Below are 27,519 nucleotides of genomic sequence, written 5' to 3'. Positions count from 1 at the left end.
ACCTCACAACTTGCTCGCCCAGCTCTTCCACTTAACAGTCCTCATTTCATACAAGAAGTGGTGCTTAAGCAACTGATAATCATTTTAGCATGATTCTAATTTTACTGTAACCTAGTAAAGCTGCAACAAATTATAAGTAGACCTGTAGACTTCCGATCATTGTAGGACTAATGACAGTAAGACTCCATAATAACGGATTCCAGTAGAAGAAGCAATTCTCGTTTTTACGTACACACCTTATCACGAGTTAACAGGTGTAGAAACGCATTTTGTCTGCTGAGTTGAGCGAGCGAGTGAGCACAGGCCTACCTTCGTGATGTACGCGCCATGGCCTGACTTTCTCCTAGGCCTCATACTGCTCATACGCAACTCAACTCCGCTTTGCGCTTGAGCCCCCTGGCAACTGGTCAAACGAACCTATGTAAACAATTGTGAGAAAGCTGATTATTGTTATGAACGATTACATAGTCTTTGCCCTACGGCCTTTGACATATTTATGCTGCTTGCAGACATTTGTGCATGCACAGTCTTTTGTTGTTGTAAATGGTGAATTTCCTTTCCAGCTAAAGTTTTATTTTTTTCCTCTAATTTATATTTTATTGATGCAGTATTATTCTCCAGTAGAAGGCTACAGTAACATTCTTTGCTACAGAATCAATTCTTACCAGTCAAAATTACAAAAATTTTACTGAAAAAACAATGAAAAATTCCCAGAATTCTGAAAAATTCCCAGGTTTTTCTTGGTTTTCCCCGGATGAAAAAATTCCCGGGCTTTTCCCAGATTTCTCAGGTTGTATACACCCTGATAATAGGTGCAAAACAAAGCATAAGGCTGTGAAGACAGTGCCCCGAAGATTGTCACTGACCAGTGATGACAGCACAGAGTGAAGTGTTTGCACCCAAAATAGTTAGTTCAGGCCAAGAGACTGCAGTAGCAAGATGTTTGTGTATAATGCTGTGTAAAATAAATTATATGTATTGAGATTCTTTGTCTATGTCTACACCATGGAGGGAATGCCCACTTTGGTTTTTAGTGCCTGCAATGCAACCAGCAGACATAACTTGGTGCCCACCAAGTGTTTTACAAGGTTTGATGATTCCGATTGTATCACATATTAATCCTGCTCAGTATCCACAGTACTCAGAACAACAAACAGTATGCAAATTGCAAATTAGAATAGGATGTGGGTGCTGACATTACTGTGCAGAATACAGTGACTGTGATGCAACAATGGATACTTTCAACAGGTAACTGGAGCTCTGAACATAATACAAAGACTTTTAGTGATCCATCACAACCTATAAGTGTATGGAATGATTTTACACCTTCCACATCTTCTGCACCTACTCCGTCACATACACAGACTTCTGGTAAGACCACTCCGTACTAATAACAATTGTGCAACACCGACGACCTGTGCTGTGAAACTACAAATTTAGTGTTTGCAAAGGACAAATAATATTCCAACTACCAATCCTAAATCTACAGTAATGTACACCCCCACTGCATCTCTTATGCTCTGTGATAACAAACTTTTGATGTGACCATTCCACAGCACAACCTAGGGCAAAGGTAATACCATGTTTCATGAAAAACTATGTCGTGTCTACAGGCAAAAGCCATGGTAGTGCCTTATTATCCAGCCCTCACAGGGCAGCAACCAGTGGACTACACTGCACAATGATGATTAGTAACATAACCTAAAATCCCTCTAGTCAGGCCTGACAAAGTGACATTATGATTTGCAATGACAGAGTGCATATTTGTGACATTAGGAATTACCGATGATAACTTTAAATTTGTGAAGCTAATATGCCATCTCGCTGAGCACACAGAGTTAATCATTGACCTAATACTCACCCTTCCTACCAGTAATAAATTCAACACATCGAAGGCGCCACTCTTGCAATGTATTTCTCGCTCACCGGAGCAACGGGTGTGGCAAGTGATATACCAGGAACATTTACTGAACGGCACACCCTCTCAACTGTGGCACTGCCTTATGGTCATTAGTGGATCCATCCTGATGCCAGACCTTGCCCTCTGGACACTATGGATTGTGAAGCCCCCTTAGCAAATGCAGATGATAATGATCACACACGATTTGCTGGACAGGAAATTGGCTCTGGCAGACAGATACTTTACAGTCACGCAATATAGGTAGTGAATCAGCACAAGTGAGCCTATCCATCTTCCCATCTGACTGGCCAGCACATAGAGTGAAGCAATGTTATCTGACAATGAGGGAAGCTGACAACACAACCCCCTGGCCCGAGCACTGGCACCGGAGTGCGCACTGCATGGCCCCACCAGGCCAGCTGATTCTGCCAACCTGCTGCCTCCTCACTGCAGGTACGATGTACATTTCAGCCATACTGCTCTCAACTGCTTGCACCCAAACTTCAAGCACAGACGGATATAGGTGCACCAAGCTGGCCAGAACTGACAAGTCAACTCTCATCCACAACGATAACACACACTGGAGGGCGTGTGTACATCTAGAATGCATCCACTAGTACATATTCCCTGATCAACACAGGCTTGGAAGCATGTACAGTATCATGACACATACCTAAACCTTGCTATGAGGCTCTGGGTTTACAACTCGGTGCAACAAATGAGATCAGCATCCATGTGCATGGCAAAGCAGAACGTACTGTATAACTCATGACCATGTTACATTATCCTTGGATGTTCTAAGTCACCAATGTAGCAGATAGTTCTGTCTCTCGCTTGACCTCCATTGGGCCACTCTATTCAACCACATGACCCAACTGTTCATCCTGCACTCTCTGCCTCAAATCTGCCACCAGTCGTGAGACAATATTCACACCTGCTCGGGGCTGCCAGCATAAAAACTGACAGCTTAACGCCACTACTACACAAATGCGAAAGCTATGACACCTAACACACATAGCAGTGGCTGTGAATATCACAGCCATGTCCCCGACAGGCAACAACACCCCTTCACACTATGCAAAGGATGTAGCCATGCCCTCAATGGACACCAACACCCTTTCACCACATACAAAGATAGCCATGCTGCATGAGCTGCTACATAAACAACTCTCTCATAGTAAAGCACACCTCAGGGTACCTCTTGCATCTTCCCTAAAACTCCCTGACACCATCAGTGATCTGCCTCAAGTTCTACTTTATCACTGCCTGGTTAAAAATGGTATGATGCACTACATAAAAATGACAATGGGGCCCCTGTCTAGCACAAAGCATGCCATCTCATTCCAATCCTCCTGCTTGGAAGGTGAGATGGCTGTAAATGACATGTTGCTTGTGGGCATCATACAGCCATCAGACAGTGCGTGAGTATCTCTCATCTCTCATGAAATTAGTAGCTAAGAACGATGGTTCTATTTGATTATGTGGAGACTACAGAACACTTAACTGATGCATAATTTATGACAGTTACCATGTACCAAACATACAGTGCTTTACCCATACGCTTGCGGGGGCAACTGTTCTTTCCATATTTGATTGTGCAGAGGCATACTACCAGATTCATATGCATTTAGATGATATTGGTAAAATGGCCAACATTATGTCATTTGGCTTCTTCGAGTATCTGGGGATGCAGTATGCCCTCAAAAATGCAGTGTGTGCCTAGCAGTGGTTCATCGATGGGGGATTGTTCAAACTAGACCGCTGCTAAGCATATTTAGACAACATTCTAATTTTTTGCCATTACCATCAGAGCCACGAAGTTCGTCTCAAACACAGTCTTAATGGGCTCTGTGACACAGGTGTGATCTTAAGTGAAGACACGTCACAATTACGTACAAACAGGGTCATGTTTCTCAGACATACATTCAACGTGGACTGCACTCAACTGGTTTGACAGCTGCTGCCTCCTCGCCCATATCATGACCTTCAACAATTGAGAAACAAAGGCTTGTCTATTATGTTTACTTTCACTGTACTATCTCATATGGTGTTTGGGGTAATTCTGTGCATTCACCAAGAATATCCTTATCCCAGAAACAGCTGATCAGACTGATCTGTGGTGTTAGTTCATGAACTTGCTGTAGGCCATTTATACATACATTCTACTGAGAGATTTGTTTTTGACAATATTGACTCATTCAGAAAAACTGCAATGTTCATTCCATGAAAATGGAAAAATTATGTGCACTTGGATCGCATTTCCTTAAGCCTCACACAGAAAGGTGTTCACTACTCAACAGGTTTCATTTTCAATGGGTTCCAGAAGAACTGAAAACACTGAGTGACAAACCCTAAGTACTGAAATCCAAATTGGAAAGTGCCCTTTAATCTATTCTGTATAAGAGTTTCTTGCAGTAGTTAGGACTTTTCTCTGTAATGTGTTATTTATTCATTTGCTCTTTTTCACATCTTTTATTAATTCATTAATTCTTTGTTTATTAATGTACGGGTTGTTCCATGATCAAATAGCTTCACCTAACTTGGTTCCAAAGAGTTTGGATAAACCTTTAAATAAGTACATAAACCCAGAGCAAGAGCAGAAGGTAGTGTTTCATTCCTGGGACTGGACTTTTGACATGCTACTGACATCTGTCTAGAAGTAACTTCATTTCACATGTGCAATTTTTGGATGTCTCCCTGAGAAGATCACTGAGGTTTCAGCATCAGCAATTGTTACTTGCCTGTTATAACTAGCATCAACAACTTGAAGATACTGAGCATTTACCTTGATTAAATAATTGAGGTAGTTACACACTCTAATGTGCTGCCAGATACAACAAGTATAAAAGAAATAATCTGTAAACTGGTTTGATTACTGAAATACACTGCTGGTCACCAAAAATGTAACACAATGAAGGAAGCATCCAAATCAGGTAACATTTGCAACATGCATTTGCGGTGATGAGAGATGCACGATTAGCATTTCAGTGTAGGTACACATCACAGTTGCCAGTAGTCCCAGCTGCAAGTGCTATATAATGGAGGAACAGATGTTCATACGGATGTACTGGAATTGTTCCTTTGTGTAGTTGTTTTACATAAGCAGCTTCAATATGCCTTGTACGAGACAATGAGAGTCTTTCAAGTGTGTTCCAGAGTTCAACCTAGGAAAAATAGTTGCCTATAGGGATGGTGGATTATCCTTCAGAGAAATGGGTGATGTATTAGATAGAACCAAGCAACTGTGATGCAGATCTGTAATCGTTGGATGCAGGAGGCAACGACAGATCGACAGGGCCGACTGCACTCACCTTGTTGCACCACTACACCTGATGACAGGCATATTGTGTACATGGCAGTGATGATCACTCTGCAACATCACAAAACATATCACAACAAATTCAGTTTGTTGCAGTACAAGCAATGTCCGTGGATATCATTTGACACTGTTTGCAGCAGAGTGGACTATCCGTCAGGTGCCCATTGCTGTGTCTACCACTGAGTTAATGCCAAAAGTGTTTGCACTGGCAGTGGTGTGATGAATGATGGACATGGACAATAAAATGGAACAAAATTATTTTTACCAACGAATCTTGATTCTGCCTGCTGCACCACAATGGTCAGATTAGAGGCTAGGGACATAGCAGTGGGAGACTGTTGAACTGCTACCTTATGCCTGATATTATAGATTGGGGTGGTATTGGATTCCGCTCCTCCACCTTCCTACTACGCACTGCTGGTACACTAATAATGTTACAACTCCGAAATGTTGGAGACTGTTGTTCTTCCATACCCTTGGAGCTTGCCAACAGCCAAACTGCAACAGGATAATGTGCAACCATACGTGGTACGTAATGTTCAAGACCTCTTCATCATCCTCCAGATTGTATTTCTGCTTCGGCTTCCCTGTTCTCCCACTCTCTTGCCTATTGAAAATGTCTGGTTGATGACTGTGCAATGACTGGCTCGGGTTACACCACCAGCTGCTACAGTAGATCAGCTTTGGCAATGTATGGAAGCAGCATGAACTGCTACACCCCACAAACACATCCGGAGCCTCTTTGATTCAATGCTGAGGTGTGTAGCAGCCAGCTATGGTGGCAACACTGAATAGTGATTTCATCATCTTCCCCACTTCACATGAGGCTGTATTTTCAATCATGAGATCTTTGTACAATTTGTTATGTCCTAAATCAATTTAACTGTGATGTCTCTGGTCCTTCTAAGTGTTACAATTTGGATGGCCAGCAGTGTAGTTTTAACAGTGAAGTTTTCACGTAGAAGTTCCGTAATCTGTAATGGATTTTACTACCTAACATAACCTACTTGAGGCTTTCCCAATCTAATAACTGCTTCAAAGATTCTATGGCAGTTTTTCAGATGGTGTTGTGGAAACTGCACAATATTTCTTGGAGTCACGTCCATCTGAAGATCAAGAGCAGCTGTCTCATACAAATATTGTTCAGTTTTCTCAACACCATCTGATGCAACACCTGAGAACCTTTCAAGCAATTACAAAATATGTTTGTAATCAATGCAGAAGAAAATACTACCATGGATGGGTCCAAACAGATTGTTCACATTGATGACACAATGCTAGCCATGTAAGGAGTAGCTGCCATTGAGGTGAAGAATTGTCAGAGTTAGTTCCTGTTCTTGCACTTTATCAATATTCATGGGAAGACTGATCATAGCTACAAATTTATTATGATAAATGGAATGTGGACCTGTTGAGGGTGACATAATATTTGGGATTAAAATGTGTCCATCCGCATTTCATTTAGACAGCACTTCTGCTTGTATTTCATTCCACTATACAGTTTTGTTGCACTTAGACTTCTCAGAAAATAAATTAGCATGCTGACTCTGAAATTTATATTGTGAAGTGGGAACCTTGTATTGTTTAAACATTGTGAAATTAGACTGGCAACCATTTTGTATGATAGTCCATTTAATTAAGCTGCACATTACAGCCCTCCCACTGACATTTGCTGATATACTTGTGTTAATGGCTGCAGATTTGTCATTCCACTGCATTAATATAACTCTTTTAGTAATTGATCAGTTATTACGATTTGTTATTAGTTACAAGTCCCTGTTTGTCAAAAAAAATCAAGATGTTTGAGTCCTAAACTTTTTTATAAAATTATCATGCATGCTAATTTCCCTCCTCATGCTGGGTTCATGACCTCATCAAATTTTAATGTCAAATAAGAGAACCGTTTTGCATCTAATTTGTCTCTTGCTTGGTCCACAAGCTTCCAGCTAAATTTTTAAAATTTAATTTTTAATGCATGCTTTTAATCTAACTTTTAACTAATCAAAACTGACTTCTTGTGCCACTACAGACAACATCTGGCTGAAACTGCTACAAAAAACATGGTGGGGTAGATAATTATTTTTCTTTATATAAATTCAGCAGCCATATGAAATCAGTTCTTCAGACCTCTCAGCTTTCTCACAACTCAAAAAGGCACTATGCTACCCTATCATCCTACTTATTTCTTAAAATGTAACCACCTGCAGTCACTGTTCAGCCTGATTCACAGTGATACTTCCAATTGGATTGATAAGTAATAATGCCAGAAAACAAGGTGATTGCTGTCCCCATTTATTTGACAACAAGCAATATACTGTCCTCGTTTCTTACTTTCTTAGTTTCAAAGTAAAACAATTTCTTTCCAAATGGTTTTTAGTAACAGTGACATTTATAATCAAACATTGCAGTCTGTTCCACTGCAATTTTTAGAATGCTGTTTCAGCTAGTTCCAAACTTCAGTGACCTTCTCTAACTGTTGAAATTGAAACTCCAATACACCACTGGAAAGTTTGGTGTTTGAAAGAAGACATGATCTTCTCACAGAAGGTGTTGTTAAAAATGAGATGAAATTAATATTTTAATCAAAACCTTCTAGCATCATAACCCAAACCAAAATGTTTAATTCCTGGAAATGAAAGCATATAAGCATATGTCTTTCATACATAGCTTTCAGCAAGCTATTCATTTTGATATTTAATACATATATAACAACTTGCCAAATGGTAAGTCTCCCCTGACCCAGGATTCTGGGCAACTTTTCCGAACTCTTCCCATTTCCTAAACCTTGTCACTCGTTTTCTTTCACCCATCTTCCTTATCCTTCAACCCTTCTGCCAGAACAAGGAGCCACTGGCTCTGAAAGTTTGCACATTTCTTTAACCTTCATATATGTTTTCTCCTGTCACCACTTGTTGAGTAGGTTTCTTATCCATTCAATTACATTTTCAAAAACTGATTATGTTTGTTGAAGTAATAGCTCTGTGAATCCTTGCACATCAACTTCAAATAAGCAAAGCAAATTGTCATCAAAATATATTCAGTTATTTCTTAAGTGATGTGACCATGTACAGACAGAGAAAAACTCTCTAAACGGTGGTCATATGCCTAGAGATCTTTAAACTCTATCAGTCTGACTAATATTTTTGATGCACTGGCAAAACATAATTGCAATTTATTATGTTTTTAAACAAATGGTCATGAAAAACTACATTACATATATCTTCAAATAACTCCATCACAACAAATCCTGAGAGAAATTTTAAATTAAAAATGATGAGATGCATTATTATTCAGACAGGAGTTGAGAATTACCCTGCATGTAGGAAAAGGGAAGTCCACAGCCTGTAGAACTGATCTGGAACTTCTGGTGCATAGAAAGGAATCATTCCACAAACATTGTCAAGGCAGGAAACCTGAGGACAGACATGAAATTTATTGTTGCTTTTTATGGTTAAATTTGCAAGCAATTTAAGATACATTGAATAAAAGGTTGCCCCACATTTTAATGCACTCCCTTTCACAATTACTAAAATTGTTACAAGAAGGAAATGAACATAGTTCTCCTTTGCAATACATTCTCTTGTATTAACTAAACAACTCAGAAATTATTTTGATTTATACTGTAATGTCAAAATGCTAACAGAATAAATTCTGTTAAGTAACTAAGTCAAAAATGATAACATGTATTTCTTGTACACCATGTAGATCCACTAATTTCGTTGTCTTTCACTCTCTTGTAAACTGAACAACAACAATCAACTGTTGACCTTGAAAAACTAGATAGAACTACCATCAAATGTCAAATATTTTTTATTCATGTCATTAGTTGAATTTCATTCTATTCCTCAATCTGTGCACTCAAGGAGAGGAACAGAGCGAATTTCACAAGTATTGGAGAGGTTAGTAAATTTTCTGTGGTTTTCAGACTTTCCAATGTATTTAAGTAAGTGTGGAAATCCAAAAGTTTATGGGTGGTATGTGTTATTTAAAGTGATGATGTTTCTGACTCATAAGAGAAGAATAACACTACTATTGATATTTGTATCATAATCACATCTATGATTTCATGTTACATATTTTTCCATGGCATTTTTCCGGATGGATATGTGTGTGTGTGCGAGTGTATACCTGTCCTTTTTTCCCCCTAAGGTAAGTCTTTCCGCTCCCGGGATTGGAATGACTCCTTACCCTCTCCCTTAAAACCCAAATCCTTTTGTCTTTCCCTCTCCTTCCCTCTTTCCTGACGAGGCAACCGTTGGTTGGTTGCGAAAGCTAGAATTTTGTGTGTATGTTTGTGTCTATCGACCTGCCAGCGCTTTTGTTTGGTAAGTCTCATCATCTTTATATATATATATATATATATATATATATATATATATATATATATATATATATATATATATATATAAAAAAATAGAGAGTTAAGCTTTCTGCTTTTGCTTTGCTAATCTGAGTTTCAATTCCTTTCTTGTCCATGAGTGACTGGACATTAATTTTATTGCCACTTACGGCTTTTGGATATAACCAGAATTTCTTTCTGCTCCCGGGATTGGAATGACTCCTTACCCTCTCCCTTAAAACCCAAATCCTTTTGTCTTTCCCTCTCCTTCCCTCTTTCCTGACGAGGCAACCGTTGGTTGCGAAAGCTAGAATTTTGTGTGTATGTTTGTTTGTGTGTCTATCGACGTGCCAGCACTTTCATTTGGTAAGTCAAATCATCTTTGCTGCTTGTGTCTGTATATGTGTGGATGGATATGTGTGTGTGTGCGAGTGTATACCCGTCCTTTTTTCCCCCTAAGGTAAGTCTTTCCGCTCCTGGGACTGGAATGACTCCTTACCCTCTCCCTTAAAACCCACATCCTTTCGTCTTTCCCTCTCCTTCCCTCTTTCCTGATGAGGCAACAGTTTGTTGCGAAAGCTTGAATTTTGTGTGTATGTTTGTGTTCGTTTTGTGTGTCTGTCGACCTGCCAGCACTTTCATTTGGTAAGTCACATCATCTTTGTTTTTAGGTATATTTTTCCTACGTGGAATGTTTCCTTCTATTATAACTATATATATAACTCTTTGTCTTTAATATGTCTGCTTGTGTCTGTATATGTGTGGATGGATATGTGTGTGTGTGCGAGTGTATACCCGTCCCTTTTTCCCCCTAAGGTAAGTCTTTCCGCTCCCGGGACTGGAATGACTCCTTACCCTCTCCCTTAAAACCCACATCCTTTCATCTTTCCCTCTCCTTCCCTCTTTCCTGATGAGGCAACAGTTTGTTGCGAAAGCTTGAATTTTGTGTGTATGTTTGTGTTCGTTTGTGTGTCTTACCAAATGAAAGTGCTGGCAGGTCGACAGACACACAAACGAACACAAACATACACACAAAATTCAAGCTTTCGCAACAAACTGTTGCCTCATCAGGAAAGAGGGAAGGAGAGGGAAAGACGAAAGGATGTGGGTTTTAAGGGAGAGGGTAAGGAGTCATTCCAGTCCCAGGAGCGGAAAGACTTACCTTAGGGGGAAAAAAGGACGGGTATACACTCGCGCACACACACACACATATCCATCCACACATATACAGACACAAGCAGTCTGTCTGCTTGTGTCTGTATATGTGTGGATGGATATGTGTGTGTGTGCCAGTGTATACCCGTCCTTTTTTCCCCCTAAGGTAAGTCTTTCCGCTCCCGGGACTGGAATGACTCCTTACCCTCTCCCTTAAAACCCACATCCTTTCGTCTTTCCCTCTCCTTCCCTCTTTCCTGATGAGGCAACAGTTTGTTGCGAAAGCTTGAATTTTGTGTGTATGTTTGTGTTCATTTGTGTGTCTGTCGACCTGCCAGCACTTTCATTTGGTAAGTCACATCATCTTTGTTTTTAAGTATATATATATATATATATATATATATATATATATATATATATATATATATATAAAAAGAAAGATGATGAGACTTACCAAACAAAAGGCGCTATCGACCTGCCAGCGCTTTTGTTTGGTAAGTCTCATCATCTTTCTTTTTAAATATATTTTTCCCACGTGGAACGTTTCCCTCTATTATATATATATATATATATATATATATATATATATATATTGGAAAAGTTTAGATATACCAGTTCTTCAGCAATAATAAATAAACATTTGACTTTAATTTTTCCTACCATATATGAAGTAATGATAACCTCCTCTGAAATATCCCATTGAAACATTTGTTCCATATTGCTGTAGGTTTATTAATTAATGACTGCTTGGTGCCACAAAATAGTTGATAACCATGAAACTGACTTGCACAAAATAACGTAGTGATGCATTTAATGTAATAATTTTGTCTTTAAATGACAATTATTGTTTCTGAAATGACTTTTCAGAATAATAAAAGCTATTAGTCTTAATTCAAAACAATTAAGTAACTGTTTGGCACATATCTATCTGAGTAATGCAATCTTCTTAAATGTATCATTGAAGATCCTGTGTGTAATAGGTATAAAACAAAGTATGGGACTATAGATAGAGAGATGCTGAATGAAACACATTTGGCAGTCAAGAGAGCAACACATGAAGTCTATATCACTGCTGTTGCAAAATATTGTTGAATGATCTTTCACAAAGCCCAAAGAAATTCTGGTTATATCCAAAAGCCGTAAGTGACAATAAAATTAATGTCCAGTCACTCATGGACAAGAAAGGAATTGAAACTCAGATTAGCAAAGCAAAAGCAGAAAGCTTAACTCTTGTTTTCAAGTGTTCCTTCACACAGGAAAACCCCAGAGCATTGATAAACAGCTGAAAACATCAAAATTCAACGAACCCACAGGACCCGGTGGGATCCCTATCAGATTCAGCTCCCGACTTGCAGCCAAGTGAGTCCCACTGTTAAATACACTGGCGTCCAAAATGAAAGTAACAAACCACCATTTGCTCATCTTGTGTATAATTAACCGTACAATCATACAAACTGTCAACAGATGTCTGTACAATGAACTTCAGCATGGAAAATGGCATTCTGTTCAATGGACAACCACATCAATGATGATGTCAGGGCATCTTTCAAATGGGGTAGTGTTTGTTGGATAGCCTCACATCCACAATCACTCTGTATACAGTCACCGATGGTGCAATATGATCAAAGAAGATGCCTACCAGACTCTCTGTGGTGAAGAGCCATGAGAAGAATGGAAGCAGGACATCGCAAACTGATGAGGCCTGATAGCTTAATGTGAATCATTCTGTTGTTTCTCGGATGTCACAATTTATAGAGATCAAAACAGTACTCCAAAGACTAAGTCAGGTCCGACCAAGTGTGACATCACTGTGATTTGGATGTAAGGGCATGATCGTACCACATTAGAACTGGACAACAACTGGCATCTGACATTGCAGCATACACTAGACATGTTGTATCAAGACAAATGTTGTCCAGAAGGCTCCAGAAGAGTGCCTTTGTTGTTGGAGACCTGTTGTGTGTGTACCTCTGATGCATCTTTACAGGACAACATGCCACCTCGGCAGTCGAACAGTGAGCCAAAAGTTCTTTTCACAGATGAGTCTTGATTTGGTCTGGAGAGTGATTCTCGGTGCATTCACATCTGGAGGGAATATGGAACATGATTTTGGGACCCAAGCATTATGGAAAGAGACTGATATCAAGGAGGATCCCTAACGTTGTGGACAGGGATTATATTGATCACATGAACACCTCTTCATGAAAATGTATGGATGAATCGGCAAGGTTTAACTGCTATCAGGTATCATGATGAGAACTTGGGACCTCATATGTGGATGTTGTGAGGTGCTGTGGGCCCAGACTTTGCATAGATGGATGATAATGATCGCCCTCATAGAGCAAGAGTGGTTGACACTTTCTTGGGAACAGAATATATTGTACGAATGGCATGGTCTGCTTGCTCTTACAATTTGAATCACACAGCGCATGTCTGGGGTGCACTAAGAAGATGGGCTGCATCACTTCAGCATCCACCAAGCACTCTCCAAGACTTACAAGCAGTGGTCCAGGAAGAATGGGCGTTATTGCCTCAACATGAAATTGATGATATCATTCATTCACAGCATGCCCCATCGTTGACAAGCCTGAATTGTTGCCAGAGGTGGTCACACCCTTTACTGAGCACATTAAACAGCTGTCGGAATGTGTGTGCAAATCCATTAAGTTGGAAAAAATGAAAATTTTTGTCTACTGTTATGCATATTGCAGCTGTTTATGATCTGTATTCTTTACATTGTTTCTACTTTACTATCATCTGTTTATACTATTTCGTGGCAAAATAAACACAACCTTGCAAAATTTCTGTTTGTTGCTTTAATTTTGGACACCAATGTATAATCTATGACACATCCCTCAAACAAAAGACCATGCCCAGTAGCTGGAAGAAAGCATGGATTACACCTGCCTACAAGAAGGGTAGCGGAAGTGAGCCATAAAACTACCATCCATTATCCTTGACATTTGTTGTAGAATCTTAGAACATATTCTTAGCTCAAACATAATGAGGTATGTCAAACAGAATAACATTCTCCATGCCAACCAGCATGATTTTCAAAAACATTGATAAAATGAAACCCATCTTGGACTTTTTTTCACATGACATCCTGAGAACCATGGATGAAGGCAGTCAGGTAGACGCAGTATTTGAAATGGATTTAACTCTGTGTCATACCTACACTTATTATCAAAAGTATGAGTGTATGAGATATAAGGCAAACTTTGTGATTGGATTGAGGATTTCATGGCAGTAAGGATGCAGCATGGTATCTTGGATAGAGTCATCGACAGATGTTGAAGTACCTTCGGGTGTATTCCAGGAAAGTGTGTTGGGTCCCTTGCTGTTCGTGCTTATGGTTTTCACTGGTTTTCGCAATTATCTACAACAAAGTACAGTTTGAATGAAGCTGCATAAATATTTAGGTGGAGCTTGATAAGATTTCAAAGTGATGCAGAGATTGGAAACTTGCTCTAAATATTCAGAAATGTAAAATTGTGCACTTCACAAAATGAAAAAAAAAAAAAAAATAAATAAAAAATAAAATAAAATGAAAAAACCATAGTATCCTTTGGAAATAATATCAGTGAGACACAGCTGCAGTTAGTAAACACATACAAATACCAGACTTCAGTTTATAAGTAGAATACTAGGGAAATCATTCTACAAAGGAGATTGCTTACAAATCACCCATCCTATAATACTGCTGATGTGTGTGGCATACACATGAAATAGGACTGGCAGAGGATATTGAATGTATATGGAGAACAGAGTCACAAGTGGTAAAGGGTTTGTTTGACCTGCGGGCAAGAGTTGACGAAATTTTGAAAAAGAACTGAATTGGCAGTCTCTTGAAGGAAAGTCTACTAATAAATGTTTGAGAACTGGTTTTGAATTATGACTCTACGATTATACCTACAACTCCCTATATATCACTCCCACAGGTTTCATGAGGACAAGATTAGATTAATTACAGCATGCACAGACGCATTTAAGCAATCATTCATCCCGTATTCCATACATGAATGGATCAGAAAAAAGCACTAATAACAGGTATAGTGGGACGTTCCCTCTACCATGCATTTCACAGTGGTTTGCGGAGTATAGATGTGTATGCAGATATAGATTATTAAGCTGAGAGTAAACAATAATAGCTATGTGTATTAAGTATTTTATTCTGTGCAATATTTACACATAATTATTCAAACGTACGAGTTTCAAGACTTGAGAGCTGTCGTTTCTGTAACATTAATGTTTTTGGATGAAGAAATGAATAGAACTAACCACGCACTGGTTTTTGTGTGTCCTCTTAGTTTCAGTGATTTGATTTGATATTACCACTAACTGCCAATTGTATGAAATGATTCTAAATTCATTTTTACGACACTTAAATGTGTGATGTCCAAAACTTACAATAAATATGAGAGCAGAAATACCCACAAAATGAAAAACGGAATTGTGGAATTGCATACTAAAATATTTAAATAGTTTGCACTCATATGAAGGCACAACTTTAACACTACTATATGTTGAAGAAAATAGAAAAACAGAAAGGATGCCATAGAGGAAGACAACAGAGGTTTCACATTCTTCAGGGAAGGATGGGCAATGGAAGCAAAGGTGCCAATGGGGTAAGGGCTAGTGCACATACTAGAGAATCAGTGCAGCACTGTGAAGGCCATACAAAAGCAAATGATAACAGGAGGGGAAAGATTATGTTGACAGAATAAACCAAAATCTGTTCTTCTGATCTACTGTTTGTCCTGCTGTCTATTCTTATTTGCTTCTTTGTACTTTTTAAATTTTCAATTAATTTTATTTAATTTCAAATATTACTTTTCTTCACTGTCTTCTACCAAATAGTTCCACAGTCCAGATGTAGCTTAGCCAATTCTTTCACTTTTCCCTGATGATTACATCATGATTATTATTATCCTCTGTTGCTATAATAGATTGCTTGCTCTACTGAACCTTTGATCATCTTCAACTTTTCTTCCGCTACTGGCTTCTACACTTGATAGACGTCTCCAAAGTGTGTGTGTGCTGTTAATTAAACAATTCTATAGAAGAAACAAATTTTGTCAGGCAAGAACTAATCTCAGCCTTTTAAATGAGACTATATGTCACATATCACTTAAGTTTAAAGGCATCTCAGTAGATTGACAAGTGTGGTCAATTTCCATGAACAAAATAGGAATTTCTGTTAAGTGGCATGACTACTACTGAAAATGCTATACAATTTTGTTGACATGTTTAACAGGAATAGTTGAAGATGAATACCATGTTGTATCATGTATTTCATGTATGTGATGAAACGTTTGAGGAGATGTTGAGTTGCAGACAGACACAATGAAAAGACCACTAAACATTTAAGTTTTTGACCGAAAGGCCTTTTTTGGAAATAGAAAGCACACAAACACACACATTCACGAAAGCACAATTCACACATACATGGCCATTGTGATTAGCAATTTACCCTTTTGATAATATTGTTGTTATACCATCTTGGACTTTCTGCTGTCTGATAATCATATGAGCATTGCACATATGGAATGTTCCAAATGCTTAACTGTGGTTTCTTCTAATGAAATGGCTGATAACATTCTTGGTATTTTGATAGAGGACTGTGGAGATGGTAGGTATCTTCACACAAATGCTTATCTCATATTCTGAATGATTTTCATCACGAGAAGGAGCTAAGCATATAATGGTATCATTAGTGGCTTTTGAAAATAGTGGACGGAAATTAGAAAATTAAATTTATAAAACGAAAGCATACCACAATCAAAAGAGCGTCCAGTTTTGTGTTATGTGACTACATAAAATAAGGATTCATCATTACACATCAGAGACAAAACTGCATTCAAGATAGAGAACTTGTGAAATCAAAAATGCACAAAATATACTGAAAATAATTTTGAAAGCTGGAAAAGTGATGGAGGCTGTTTGTGGAACTCACAAGGTACACTAAAGTTTTGGAGTATTAGGTTGTTTGCATACTAAGTTGAAGCAGACCTAAGGGATGTGTTCAATAAGAAAGGTGACTATATTTTTGTGAAAAAATATTTATTTGTTCATTAATATTCATGTGATCCCTTACAAAATAATCCCCCTCAGATACAATACACATGTGCCAACACTTCTTCCAGTCCTCAAAGCACTACTCATAAGCCCTTTTTGGTACAGCCTTGAGTACTCCCAGTGATGCAGTTTTTACTTCCTCAGTCATTGGAAAATCTTTGCCCTTTCATAGGTCTCTTCAGTTTTGGGAACAGGAAAAAGTCATAGGGGGCCAAATCCGGTGAATATGGTGGCTGAGGCATGATTGTTGTGTTGTTTTTCGCCAAAATATCTCTCACAAGCAATGATGAATGAATAGGTGCATTGTCGTGATGCGAAAGCCATGAATTGTTTTTCCACAATTCTGGATTTTTTTGCGTATTGCTTCTCGCAAACCATGCATAACGTCAAGGTAATACTCCTTATTGACTGTACAACCTTGAGGCAAAAATTCATGATGCACTACGCCACGGTAATTGGTAAAAACACTGAGCAAAACTTTGACATTTGATCGAACTTGACATGCTTTTTTCAGTCTTGGCTCTCCGGGATGCTTCCATTGGGATGACTCGGCTTTGATTTCGACATCATAACCATAAACCCTTGTTCTGTGATCAGTTACAATGCTTTTGAGACAATCAGGACCATCACGGATGTCATTCAAGAGCTCCTGAGCAATGCTCATGCGACGATTCTTCTGATCAATATTGAGAAGTTTTGGAACAAACTTCGCTGACACACATCTCATGCCCAAAACATCCAAAAAAATTGTATGACATGAGCCGACTGATGTGCCAACATCCTCAGCAACTTCCCTTACAGTAAGTCAACAATCTTCCAAAACAATTTTCTTCACAGATTTGATGTTATCGTCTGTTGTTGATGTGATGGTGTGTCCAGAGTGAGGTTCGTCATTGCCATTTTCTCGACCTTCTTGGAAGAGCTTGTACCACTTGTAAACATTGTTTTTTTTACTTAGAGCAGACTCATCGTATGCCACAGTCAACATTTCAAGTGTTTTAGAGCAGTTGATTTCATTTTTCACACAAAATTTGATGCAAATTCTTTGCTCTATTTTTTATAATAATCAAAAATTGCTGAGCACACTAAAACACATCTAACTTTCTATCTGTCATAAACAAACTAAGTATGCTCTACACATGAAACTGTGAGTATATGTTCAGGACATTTGTACCAACATAAAAAAATTAAAAAAAGGATTGATAATCGAATGTACGTTGTCTGTACAATTTGGAAAGTCACCTTACTTTTTGAACAGCCCTTGTATGTCAATGCACAAAAAGTGATATTGTACCAGAAGATTGTCTCTGCTTATACACTGACCATTGCTATGGCAAAAAGAGGATAATTTGGCCTTAAAACAGTTCCTCCAATCACATTATTCTCCAGATATGGCCATAAACAATTTATTTCTATCAGAGTAAGATCCAAATAAATGTCTCCCACAGGTAAGAGTATTAAAATCCTAATGATAAAATGCCAAAGCATTCACAAGGTGCCAGTTTGAAGCACTTATAAAAAGCAATGAAGCTCACATAATACTAGGTGCAGAAAGCTGGTTGAAAACTGAAATTGATAGCAGTGAGATTTTTGGGAAAAATTTAAGTGTATGTCAAAAGAATAGGTAAACGGAGGTGGTGTATTTGTTGCAGTAGACAAGAAACTCAAATTCACCAAGATAGAAACTGAAGCTGCATGTGAGAGTGTGTGGACGAGATCGAATAACGAGTGGGCATCAAATGGTAATTGGATCCCAGCAGACTCATCTCATTATGTAACCAAAAACTTTAAAGAAAACCACAGCTCAATTGCATGTAAGTTCCCCAATCATATTGTAATCATAAGCCCACTCATTACGGAAATATATTGGGTCTTATGACAACAAATAGATCTGACTTCTTTGAGGATGTCCAGATTGAAACCGGTATCAGCGACAATGACACAATTGTGACAACAGTGATTAACAAAGTACAAGGGACAATTAATACAAGCACAAAGATGTTCAGTAAACTAGATAAAAAACCAGTAGTGTCATAAATCAATGAAGAACTCAATACTTCCAGCTCAGGGCAGGAGCATGTAGAGGAAAAATGGTTCAAGTTTAAAAGAATAGTTGACCATGCACTGGATAGATATGTACCTAGTAGAACAGTTCATAATGGGAGGAAACCTCCGTGATACACAGTCACCTCTAAAGAAATGGAGATTACTGAATAATAGGTGTAAAACAAAGGGTATGGCCATTGGTAGACAAATGCTGAATGAAACACACTTGGCTGTCAAGAAAGCAGTGCATGATGCCTTCGATGACTACCGTAGTAGAATACTGTTAGATGAAATTTCACAAACCCAAATAAATTCTGGTCATATGTAGAGGCTGTTAGTGGCACCAAAGTTGGTTTCCAGGCCCTAGCAAATGAAACAGGAATTGAAACTGAGAGTAGCAAAGCAATATCAGAAATGCTTAACTCTTTATTTAAATGTTCCTTTAGAAAGGAAGACCAAGGAACACTGCCTCAATTGAGTCCTTGTTCCACTGAAAAGCGAATGAAGGAAGTGTTAGTATCAGCTGTGTTGAGAAACAGCTGAAACTGTTATAAATGAACAAAGTCCAAGGCCCGATGGAACCCCTGTTAGATCCTATACTGAATTTGCGGCTGAGTTAGATCCTCTTCTAGCTATAATCTATTATAGATCCCTGAGACAAAAAATCTTGCCCAGTTCTTCACAAAAAGTACAGATCACACCTATCTACAAGAAGAGGAGTAGAAGTGATCCACAAAACTACTGCCCAATATCCTTGACATTCATTTGTTGCAGAATCTTAGAACATATTCTGAGCTGAAACTTAATGAGGTATCTTGAACAGAATGACCTTCTCAATGTCAAACAGCATGGAACCCAAAAATATCGATCATGTGAAACCAACTTGCAGTTTTCTCCACTGACATACTGAAATCTTTGGATTGAGGTAGTCAGGTAGATGAAGTGCTTTTGGATTTCCGAAAAGCATATGACTCAGTACCACAACTACGATTATTGTCAAAAGTATGATCATATGGAGTAACAAGTGAAGCTTGTAAATATCAAGTGAAACTTGTGACTGAACTGAGGACTTTTTGGTAGGAAGGATGCAGCATGTTAGCTTGGATGGAGAGTCATTGTCAGATGTACAAGTAACTTCAGGTGTGCTCCAGGGAAGTGTGTTTGCCATTCGTGTTGCATATAAAAGACCCTGCAAACAATTTTAATAATAACATCAGACTTTTTGCAGATGATGCAGTTATCTACACTGAAGTGCCAAATAAACTGGTATATGCGTGCATATTCAAATACATGAATATAATAGAGGGAAACATTCCACATGGGAAAAATATATCTAAAAACAAAGATGATGAGACTTACCAAACAAAAGCGCTGGCAGGTCGATAGACACACAAACAAACACAAACATACACACAAAATTCAAGCTTTCGCAACAAACAGTTGCTTCATCAGGAAAGAGGGAAAGAGAGGGAAAGACAAAAGGATGTGGGTTTTAAGGGAGAGAGTAAGGAGTCATTCCAATCCCGGGAGCGGAAAGACTTACCTTAGGGGGAAAAAAGGACAGATATACTCTCGTACACACACACATATCCATCCGCACATACACAGACACAAGCAGACATGTCTGCTTGTGTCTGTGTATGTGCAGATGGATATGTGTGTGTGTGCGAGGCTCCCGGGATTGGAATGACTCCTTACTCTCTCCCTTAAAACCCACATCCTTTTGTCTTTCCCTCTCCTTCCCTCTTTCCTGATGTAGCAACTGTTTGTTGTGAAAGCTTGAATTTTGTGTGTATGTTTGTGTTTGTTTGTGTGTCTATCGACCTGCCAGCGCTTTTGTTTGGTAAGTCTCATCATCTTTGTTTTTAGATATATTCAAATACAGATATATGAAAACAGGAAAATACAGGGCTGCTGTCGGCAATGCCTATATAAGGCAATAAGTGTCTGGTGCAGTTGTTACAGCAGTTACTGCTGCTACAGTGGCAGGTTATCAAGATTTACATGAGTTTCAACATTGGCGCATGAGCGATGTGACACAGCATCTCTGAGGTAGTGATGAAGTGGGGATTTTCCCGTACGACCATGTTCAAGAGTGTACCATGAATATCAGGAATCTTGTAAAACATTAAATCTCTGACATCTCTGTGGGCAGAAAAAGATCCTGCAAGACTGGGACCAATGCCAACTGAAGGTAATCATTCAACATAACAGAAGTGCAATCCTTCTGCAAATTGCTGCAGATTTCAATGCTGGGCCATCAACAAGTGTCAGTGTGTGAACCATTCAGTGAAACATCATCAATATCAGCTTTCAGAGCAGAAGGCCCACTCATGTACCCTTGATGACTGCATGACACAAAGCTTTACACCTTGCCTGGGCCTGCCAACACTGACAATGGGCTGTTGATGACTGGAACATGTTGCCTGGTCGGACGAGTCTCATTTCAAATTGTATCGAGCAGATGGTCATATATGGGTAAGGAGGCAACCTCATGAATCCATGGCCCCTGCATGTCAGCAGGGGACTGTTCAAGCTGGTGGAGGCTCTGTAATGGTTTGCAGCATTTGTAGTTGGAGTGATATGGAGCCCCTGATATGTCTAGATACGACTCTGACAGGTGACACATATGTAAGCATCCTGTCTGATCACCTGCATCCATTCATGTCCATTGTGCATTCTGACAGTCTTGGGCAATTCCAGAAGGACAATAAGATGCCCCACATGTCCAGAATTGCTACGAGTGGCTCCAGGAATACTCTTCTGAGTTTAAACACTTCTGCTGGCCACCAAACTCCCCAGTCGTGAACATTGTTGAGCATATCTGGGATGCCTTGCAATGTGCTGTTCAGAACAGATCTCCACCCCCTCATACTCTTACGGATTTACAGACAGCCCTGCAGGATTCATGCTGTCAGTTCCCTCTAGCACTATATCAGACATTAGTCGAGTCCATGCCATGTCATGTTGCAGCACTTCTACATGCTCGCAGGGGCCCTACACAATATTAGGCAAGTGTAGCAGTTTCTTTGGCTCTTCAGTGTATAAAGAGGTACTATCTGAAAGAAGTTACATATATATCCAGTCTTATCTTGATAAGATTTCAAAGTGGTACAAAGATTGGCAACATGCTTTAAATGTCCAGAAATATAAAACTGTACACCTTCACAAAATGAAAAAATGCAGTATCATATGGCTATAATATCAACGAGTCCTGTTGGATTTGGTCAACTCATACAAATACCTGGGTGCAGCACTTTGTAGGGATATGAAATAGAATGATCACATAGTTTCTGTCATGGATAAAGCAGGTGGTAGACTTGGTTTATTGGTAGAATACTAGGGAAGTGCAATCAGTCTCAAATGGAGATTGTTTACAAATCACTTGTTTTTACCAGAGTTGTGAGTGTAGCCCTGTATATGCTTGTCTGTCCTCATATATTTTCAGTCAAAGGTTTTCTGCAATAATCATTTAAACATCAGTTACAATCGAGAGATTTACACACACACTCATACACACACACACACAAATCTTGCCACTGCACAGAAAATTCAGCAACTACAGTTCATTAAAATTTATCACATTAAGACCCTGTACTAGGGAGGTTACTGTACTGGAAATATGGAAACACTACAAGAAACGTGTGGTTCTACATAAAAGCAGATGCTAGCCAAGCTTGCAGGTTGTGCTCCTGTATTTGATCAGAACAGTATTCTGTGTAACTGTGAGTGTATTATGTCAGAGTTAAGAGAATTCTAACATGGACAAATTGTTAATGCTTGTATGGTGAGTGCCACTGTATTGAAAATGTATACCGCATACAGGGAAACCAGAGAAACATCATCTGCTAAGTTACAACATGGACAAAAGTGTGTGTTGAGTGATCATCAGAGATGAAGATGATTATGATGAAAAATAAGAGGACAACATTCGTGAAAGTCACTGTAGAACTGAATGTCACACTTGTGAATCTTGTCAGTACCAAATGGAGCTCCATAAGCACAAAACTGCTGGGAGAGCTGGAATTGCCAAACCACACCAGTGACACAAATTTTCTGCAGCTGACATGGTGCTGCAGCCATAAAATCTGAACTACGGAGCAATGGAAAAACTAATTCAATTAGATGAATCTTTTTTCATGCTCTTTCCTATTTTCACCCAATTTTATGTCCATGAGTGAAACATGGTGTGGGTTTGGTGATGATTTGGGCAGCCATATCATGGTACTCCATGGGGCCATGTTTATTCTGTTGCATTCTGTGGTCAGGCTCATCCCTTGGCACAATGTTTGTCACGCAATGCTGTGTTCCAAGATGATAGCAGTGCTCACACGGCTCACATGATCCAAGATTGGTTTTGTCAGCACAAAGATAGATTGTTGCATTTCCCCTGGCCACCACAGTCACCAGATCTCACTATTACTGAGCCTTTGTGGCCTACTTTGGAGAGAAGGGTGCATGATCACTATCCACATCCATCAGTGTTACCTAAACTTGACACTATGCTGCAGGAAGGATAGATTAGATTCCCCTGAGAACCATACAGAAACCTGTATTTATCTATTCTGAGATGAATTAAAGCTGTTTTGAATGCCAACGAGTTGCCTACACCATATTAAGCATTGTAATGTGTTTCATTTTTGCTGTTTCCATATTTTTATTCACTCTCTGTATCATTCCTGGATGTGCATTGGGGCATTAAGGTGCCTGAGCTGCTTTTCAGCAACTGATGTTTGGAGGCCTTGTCTATCATGGAGATTATGGGTCAAACAATGGAAAATCCAGGACGGAATGTAACAATATGAGAGAAGGAAAGTTTCCACTCACCACACACCAGAGATGCTGATAGGCTCAACAAAAAGATTCACACAATTATAGCTTTCGGCCATTAAGGCCTTTGTCAGCAATAGACATACATACACTTATGCGCGCGCGCACACACACACACACACACACACACACACACACACACACACACACACTCGCTCACGCAAACACAACTTGCACACACGTCCATGATAGGAGTGGTGACTGGTGGGGGTAAGGAGGAGGCTGGAGTGGCGAGGGGGAGGGACAGTATGTTGGGGGTGGTGGACAGTGAAGTGCTGCAGTTTAGATGGAGGGCAGGAGAGAAGGTGGGGAGGGGAGGGGAGGAAGTAGCGGAAAGGAGAGAAATGAAAAGAAATTAAAAGACTGGGTGTGGAGGTGAAATGATGGCTGTGTAGTGCTGGAATGGGAACAGGGAGGGGGCTGGATAGGTGAGGACAGTGACTAACATAAGTTGAGACCAGGATGGTTATGGGAACGTAGGATGTATTGCAGGGAAAGTTCCCAACTGCAGAATTCAGAAAAGCTGGTGTTGGTGGGAAGGATTCATATGGCACAGACTGTGAAGCAGTCATTGAGATGAGGGATATCATGTTTGACAGCTTGTTCAGAAGCAGGGTGGTCCACTTGTTTTTGAGCCACAGTTTGTCAGTGGCCATTCATGTGGACAGACAGCTTGGTTGTCATGCCTACATAGAATGCATCACAGTGGTTGCAGCTTAGCTTGTAAATCACATGACTGGTTTCACAGGTCAGATTATGGGTCAGTCTTTCTGCAAAACATCTACTTGGATTGTAGTCAGAGCTACTAGGCTAGCTCAAGGACTAGAGATTCTGTAATGTGGACAATTATGTCCCATCAACTTTTGTAAATTAATTTGTGAGAAATCCCTATAGGCAGCAGCACTCTGTAGAGTGCTATTGGCAGGAGCACAAAGTGAGTGATGGATATTCTTCCATTCTGGTCCTGAGGCTGCCTGGCTGAAATAATGAAAACAATTTTGTGCAGCTGACTGGAGCTCACAAAATTGAGAAGTTGGCCTTATGGATTTAGGAGGCAGGTCATGGGCCTTCAGGGTAAGAGCTTTTCTTCACATAAAATTTCTGAAGACAGAGTTGCTGTGATCCTTTGTGATCCACAAGATACTTTTTCAACATGGAAAGCCAAACAAAAATTCAAAAGTGTGTGTCAGTGCATTACCATAGAATTCTGAATAGTGCTTTTCCAGTTTTCTTAGTGAGTGTCATGGTTTAGTGAGCCTGCATGTACTCTGCAGAAACAGGACATGAGCATAGAACCATTAGCCAGCTGAATGTGATGTTTAATACAAGTGGTGGACTTCACCTACATATAATCAAAGGCAAAAAATTACTTGTATTTCCTTGGAAACCTGAAGTGTGATGTACCGACTCTCAGCAGTGCACTTTTTCTTGTCTTTGTGGATGTAGTCAGATAACTATGAGTTATCATAGGTTATCATAGGTTTTAGAGTAGTGACAATTTCTGTCCAGTCTCATGGGCAAACAACACTGGAAATCTTCATTTAGGCATATTTTAATAGTTTAGTAGTGAAGAAAAATGATCCGGGTCAATTAATAGATGCTTCCTCGTAAGTCTTCAAAGAAACACTGGTGTGAACTGTGCTGCAAGGAATGTGGCTTAGCAGTTGGTGTTGCTGGCTGGCATACTGCAGGTTGGTGGTTCAAACCCAACCACCAGCAACTATTTGTTATTTAATATTTATCAGTTCTGTAAAGTTCTCAAAATATCTCATGTTTCTTATGTTTGCATATTCTGGAATATTCTGTGTTAGTACAAATATCAGTAGTCTTTGCACAGGAGTTCTGTTCCACTTGTACACTGGTGTTCACAATAATTGTGCCTCTAAGGCTCAGTGTTGTACTTCACTGATGACCCTGCCTTCAGATTCAGAGTAAATTTTGGTTATGACATGACATAATTGCATAATTTGTCTCATATGCAACATGTCACTAAGAGTGTGTCAATTATGGCCACAAGTGTGAGTGAGATTTTGCGCAAAGCCAACAAAGCAACACCCTATCCAGTGATGGTGTAAGGAATGTTTCACTGCTTCAGCACAAATCAGGAAGGATGAGGTAGTTCATTGTCCAATTGGAAACACAAGCCTCCGAATGGACCAAAGGAGCCCTCATATGCTACCTTTGATGAACAATGGATTTTATGATAACGATCTATTTCATTTCACAAGAACATTCCACAGATGTGGATACTACCAGATCCAAATGTATCTTGCTGACTCCATTCCTTCATGACTTTTCTAATTCACCTCTATCCCGTCACTGACATTTAGCAACATGTGCTGTGATTTACCATCTGCCCAGTGACTTTATTCTCATAGTTTGAGTATTCATTGTGAGGCACCCTGTGCATTGGCATTCACAAATGTAGACAGTGGCATCTGCACTCCATTGTGAAGGGATGTTACTTGATCACACAATTTCCCACTATGTTTTCTTCGGTTAGCACTGAACTTGCTAGTGATTTCTGGCACTGTGACCTGCCTATTGGCAATTACATACAGAGTTGGTTGACAGTGATCCTTGCAATCCACACCTTGTTTCCTAAACCTGGTGTGTATTACGTAAAATGAGGTACTCACAATGGTCACTGGCATAGTAACTAATTGAAAGTCCAGAATCTGGATGACTTTTTAAATGGAATGAATCCTGTGCCAAAATGTAACGATTGGGCTATATCAAATAAAGTGAAAACTTGTGTCCAGAGCATACTGCGTATGACCTATGTATAGACTGCGCAAGATCTGAGAATATAAGCCATGATCTATGCTGAATTTTTCCATTTGCTGACAAGTAGAACACGTGAGTCCTGTATATAATTCATTTGCTCACCACTGTGGCATATATACATAAAAAATTAACTAAGCTAAGAAAAGGTGATGAAAACACAATGTAAGCAAATAAGAATGCTCAATGCTGTGATCAGTTCTCAACAGACCTACAGATTTTTTTTTACTGGCCAGAATGTACAGTGTAGTGAAGTAAGTAAGAACACAAAAATGTGATGGAGAGTTTTCACATACAATATATATTGTGTACAAACGTAATAACAATTTTTGTGACTTTAAATATGTAGCATCAAATCAAAAAAATACCTTTAAAAATGATAGTAATTTAGCAGAAAATACTGAAGTGCACGAGTGAAAAATAACTATTGCATTTCTTCACCTGAGAGCAAAGAGAGGCCTCTTCATGGAAATAACCACGAACAAAATCACAGTATTCCTTTGTTGTTATTCGGCATGTCCCATGAATACCAATACAGCATGGGTGACCTATAACTTCACAAACCATATGCTCTGCCATTTTGTCTTTGTACCGAAACCGTTGTGGAAAGGAATTGGTTTTCCGGCAGATGGGCCACTTGGTGATGTCATCAGGCCACTCATATGGTGCAATGGATGCTGGAGCTTCACAAAATCTGGAAATGCAAGTAATTTAAATAAAACAACATTACACCTGCAGAAATTATATGTCTAATATTCATTAGTCTCAAACAAATGTGTAACATTACATGCTACCCATGATAGAGACAAAGGAAAAACCAGTATAAATATTTTTTCTCTGTAGAAACAGGCTAACGATGAGCAAACAATGGCTGCATTGACATTGTTGTCACTTAAAATTTCTGGAACTACAAATCATCCTTAACATTCACCTTTGCATCTCTCTCCACAACCAGAGATGTAAGTACCTGACACATTCCCCAACTTACTATAATCTATGTGATCTCTTTACAGAGCAGTGGTTAGATCACCTTCAATATTTTATTTTCAGTTAATATTTTTCAGTGTG

The 27,519-nt window shown here is 39.2% G+C and overlaps 1 protein-coding gene across 1 annotated transcript in view; it reads right to left on the bottom strand.

The window, feature by feature from the left end:
* The window catches only part of LOC126154805 (inactive rhomboid protein 1), a 378,989-nt gene that overhangs the window by 21,012 nt on the left and 330,458 nt on the right, over positions 1-27,519 (bottom strand). Inside the window, exons 13-14 of the mRNA XM_049916186.1 lie at positions 26,893-27,145; positions 8,532-8,632 (exon numbers count right to left, since the gene is read on the bottom strand). Of these exons, the coding sequence (XP_049772143.1) occupies positions 8,532-8,632; positions 26,893-27,145 (354 nt within the window). The remainder of the gene's footprint in view (positions 1-8,531; positions 8,633-26,892; positions 27,146-27,519) is intronic.

This window comes from Schistocerca cancellata, chromosome 2 (assembly GCF_023864275.1).
Source record: "Schistocerca cancellata isolate TAMUIC-IGC-003103 chromosome 2, iqSchCanc2.1, whole genome shotgun sequence".
NCBI classification, from domain to species: domain Eukaryota; kingdom Metazoa; phylum Arthropoda; class Insecta; order Orthoptera; family Acrididae; genus Schistocerca; species Schistocerca cancellata.
Note: the sequence above shows the minus strand (reverse complement) of the source record. Positions and strands in the feature narration are given on the sequence as shown.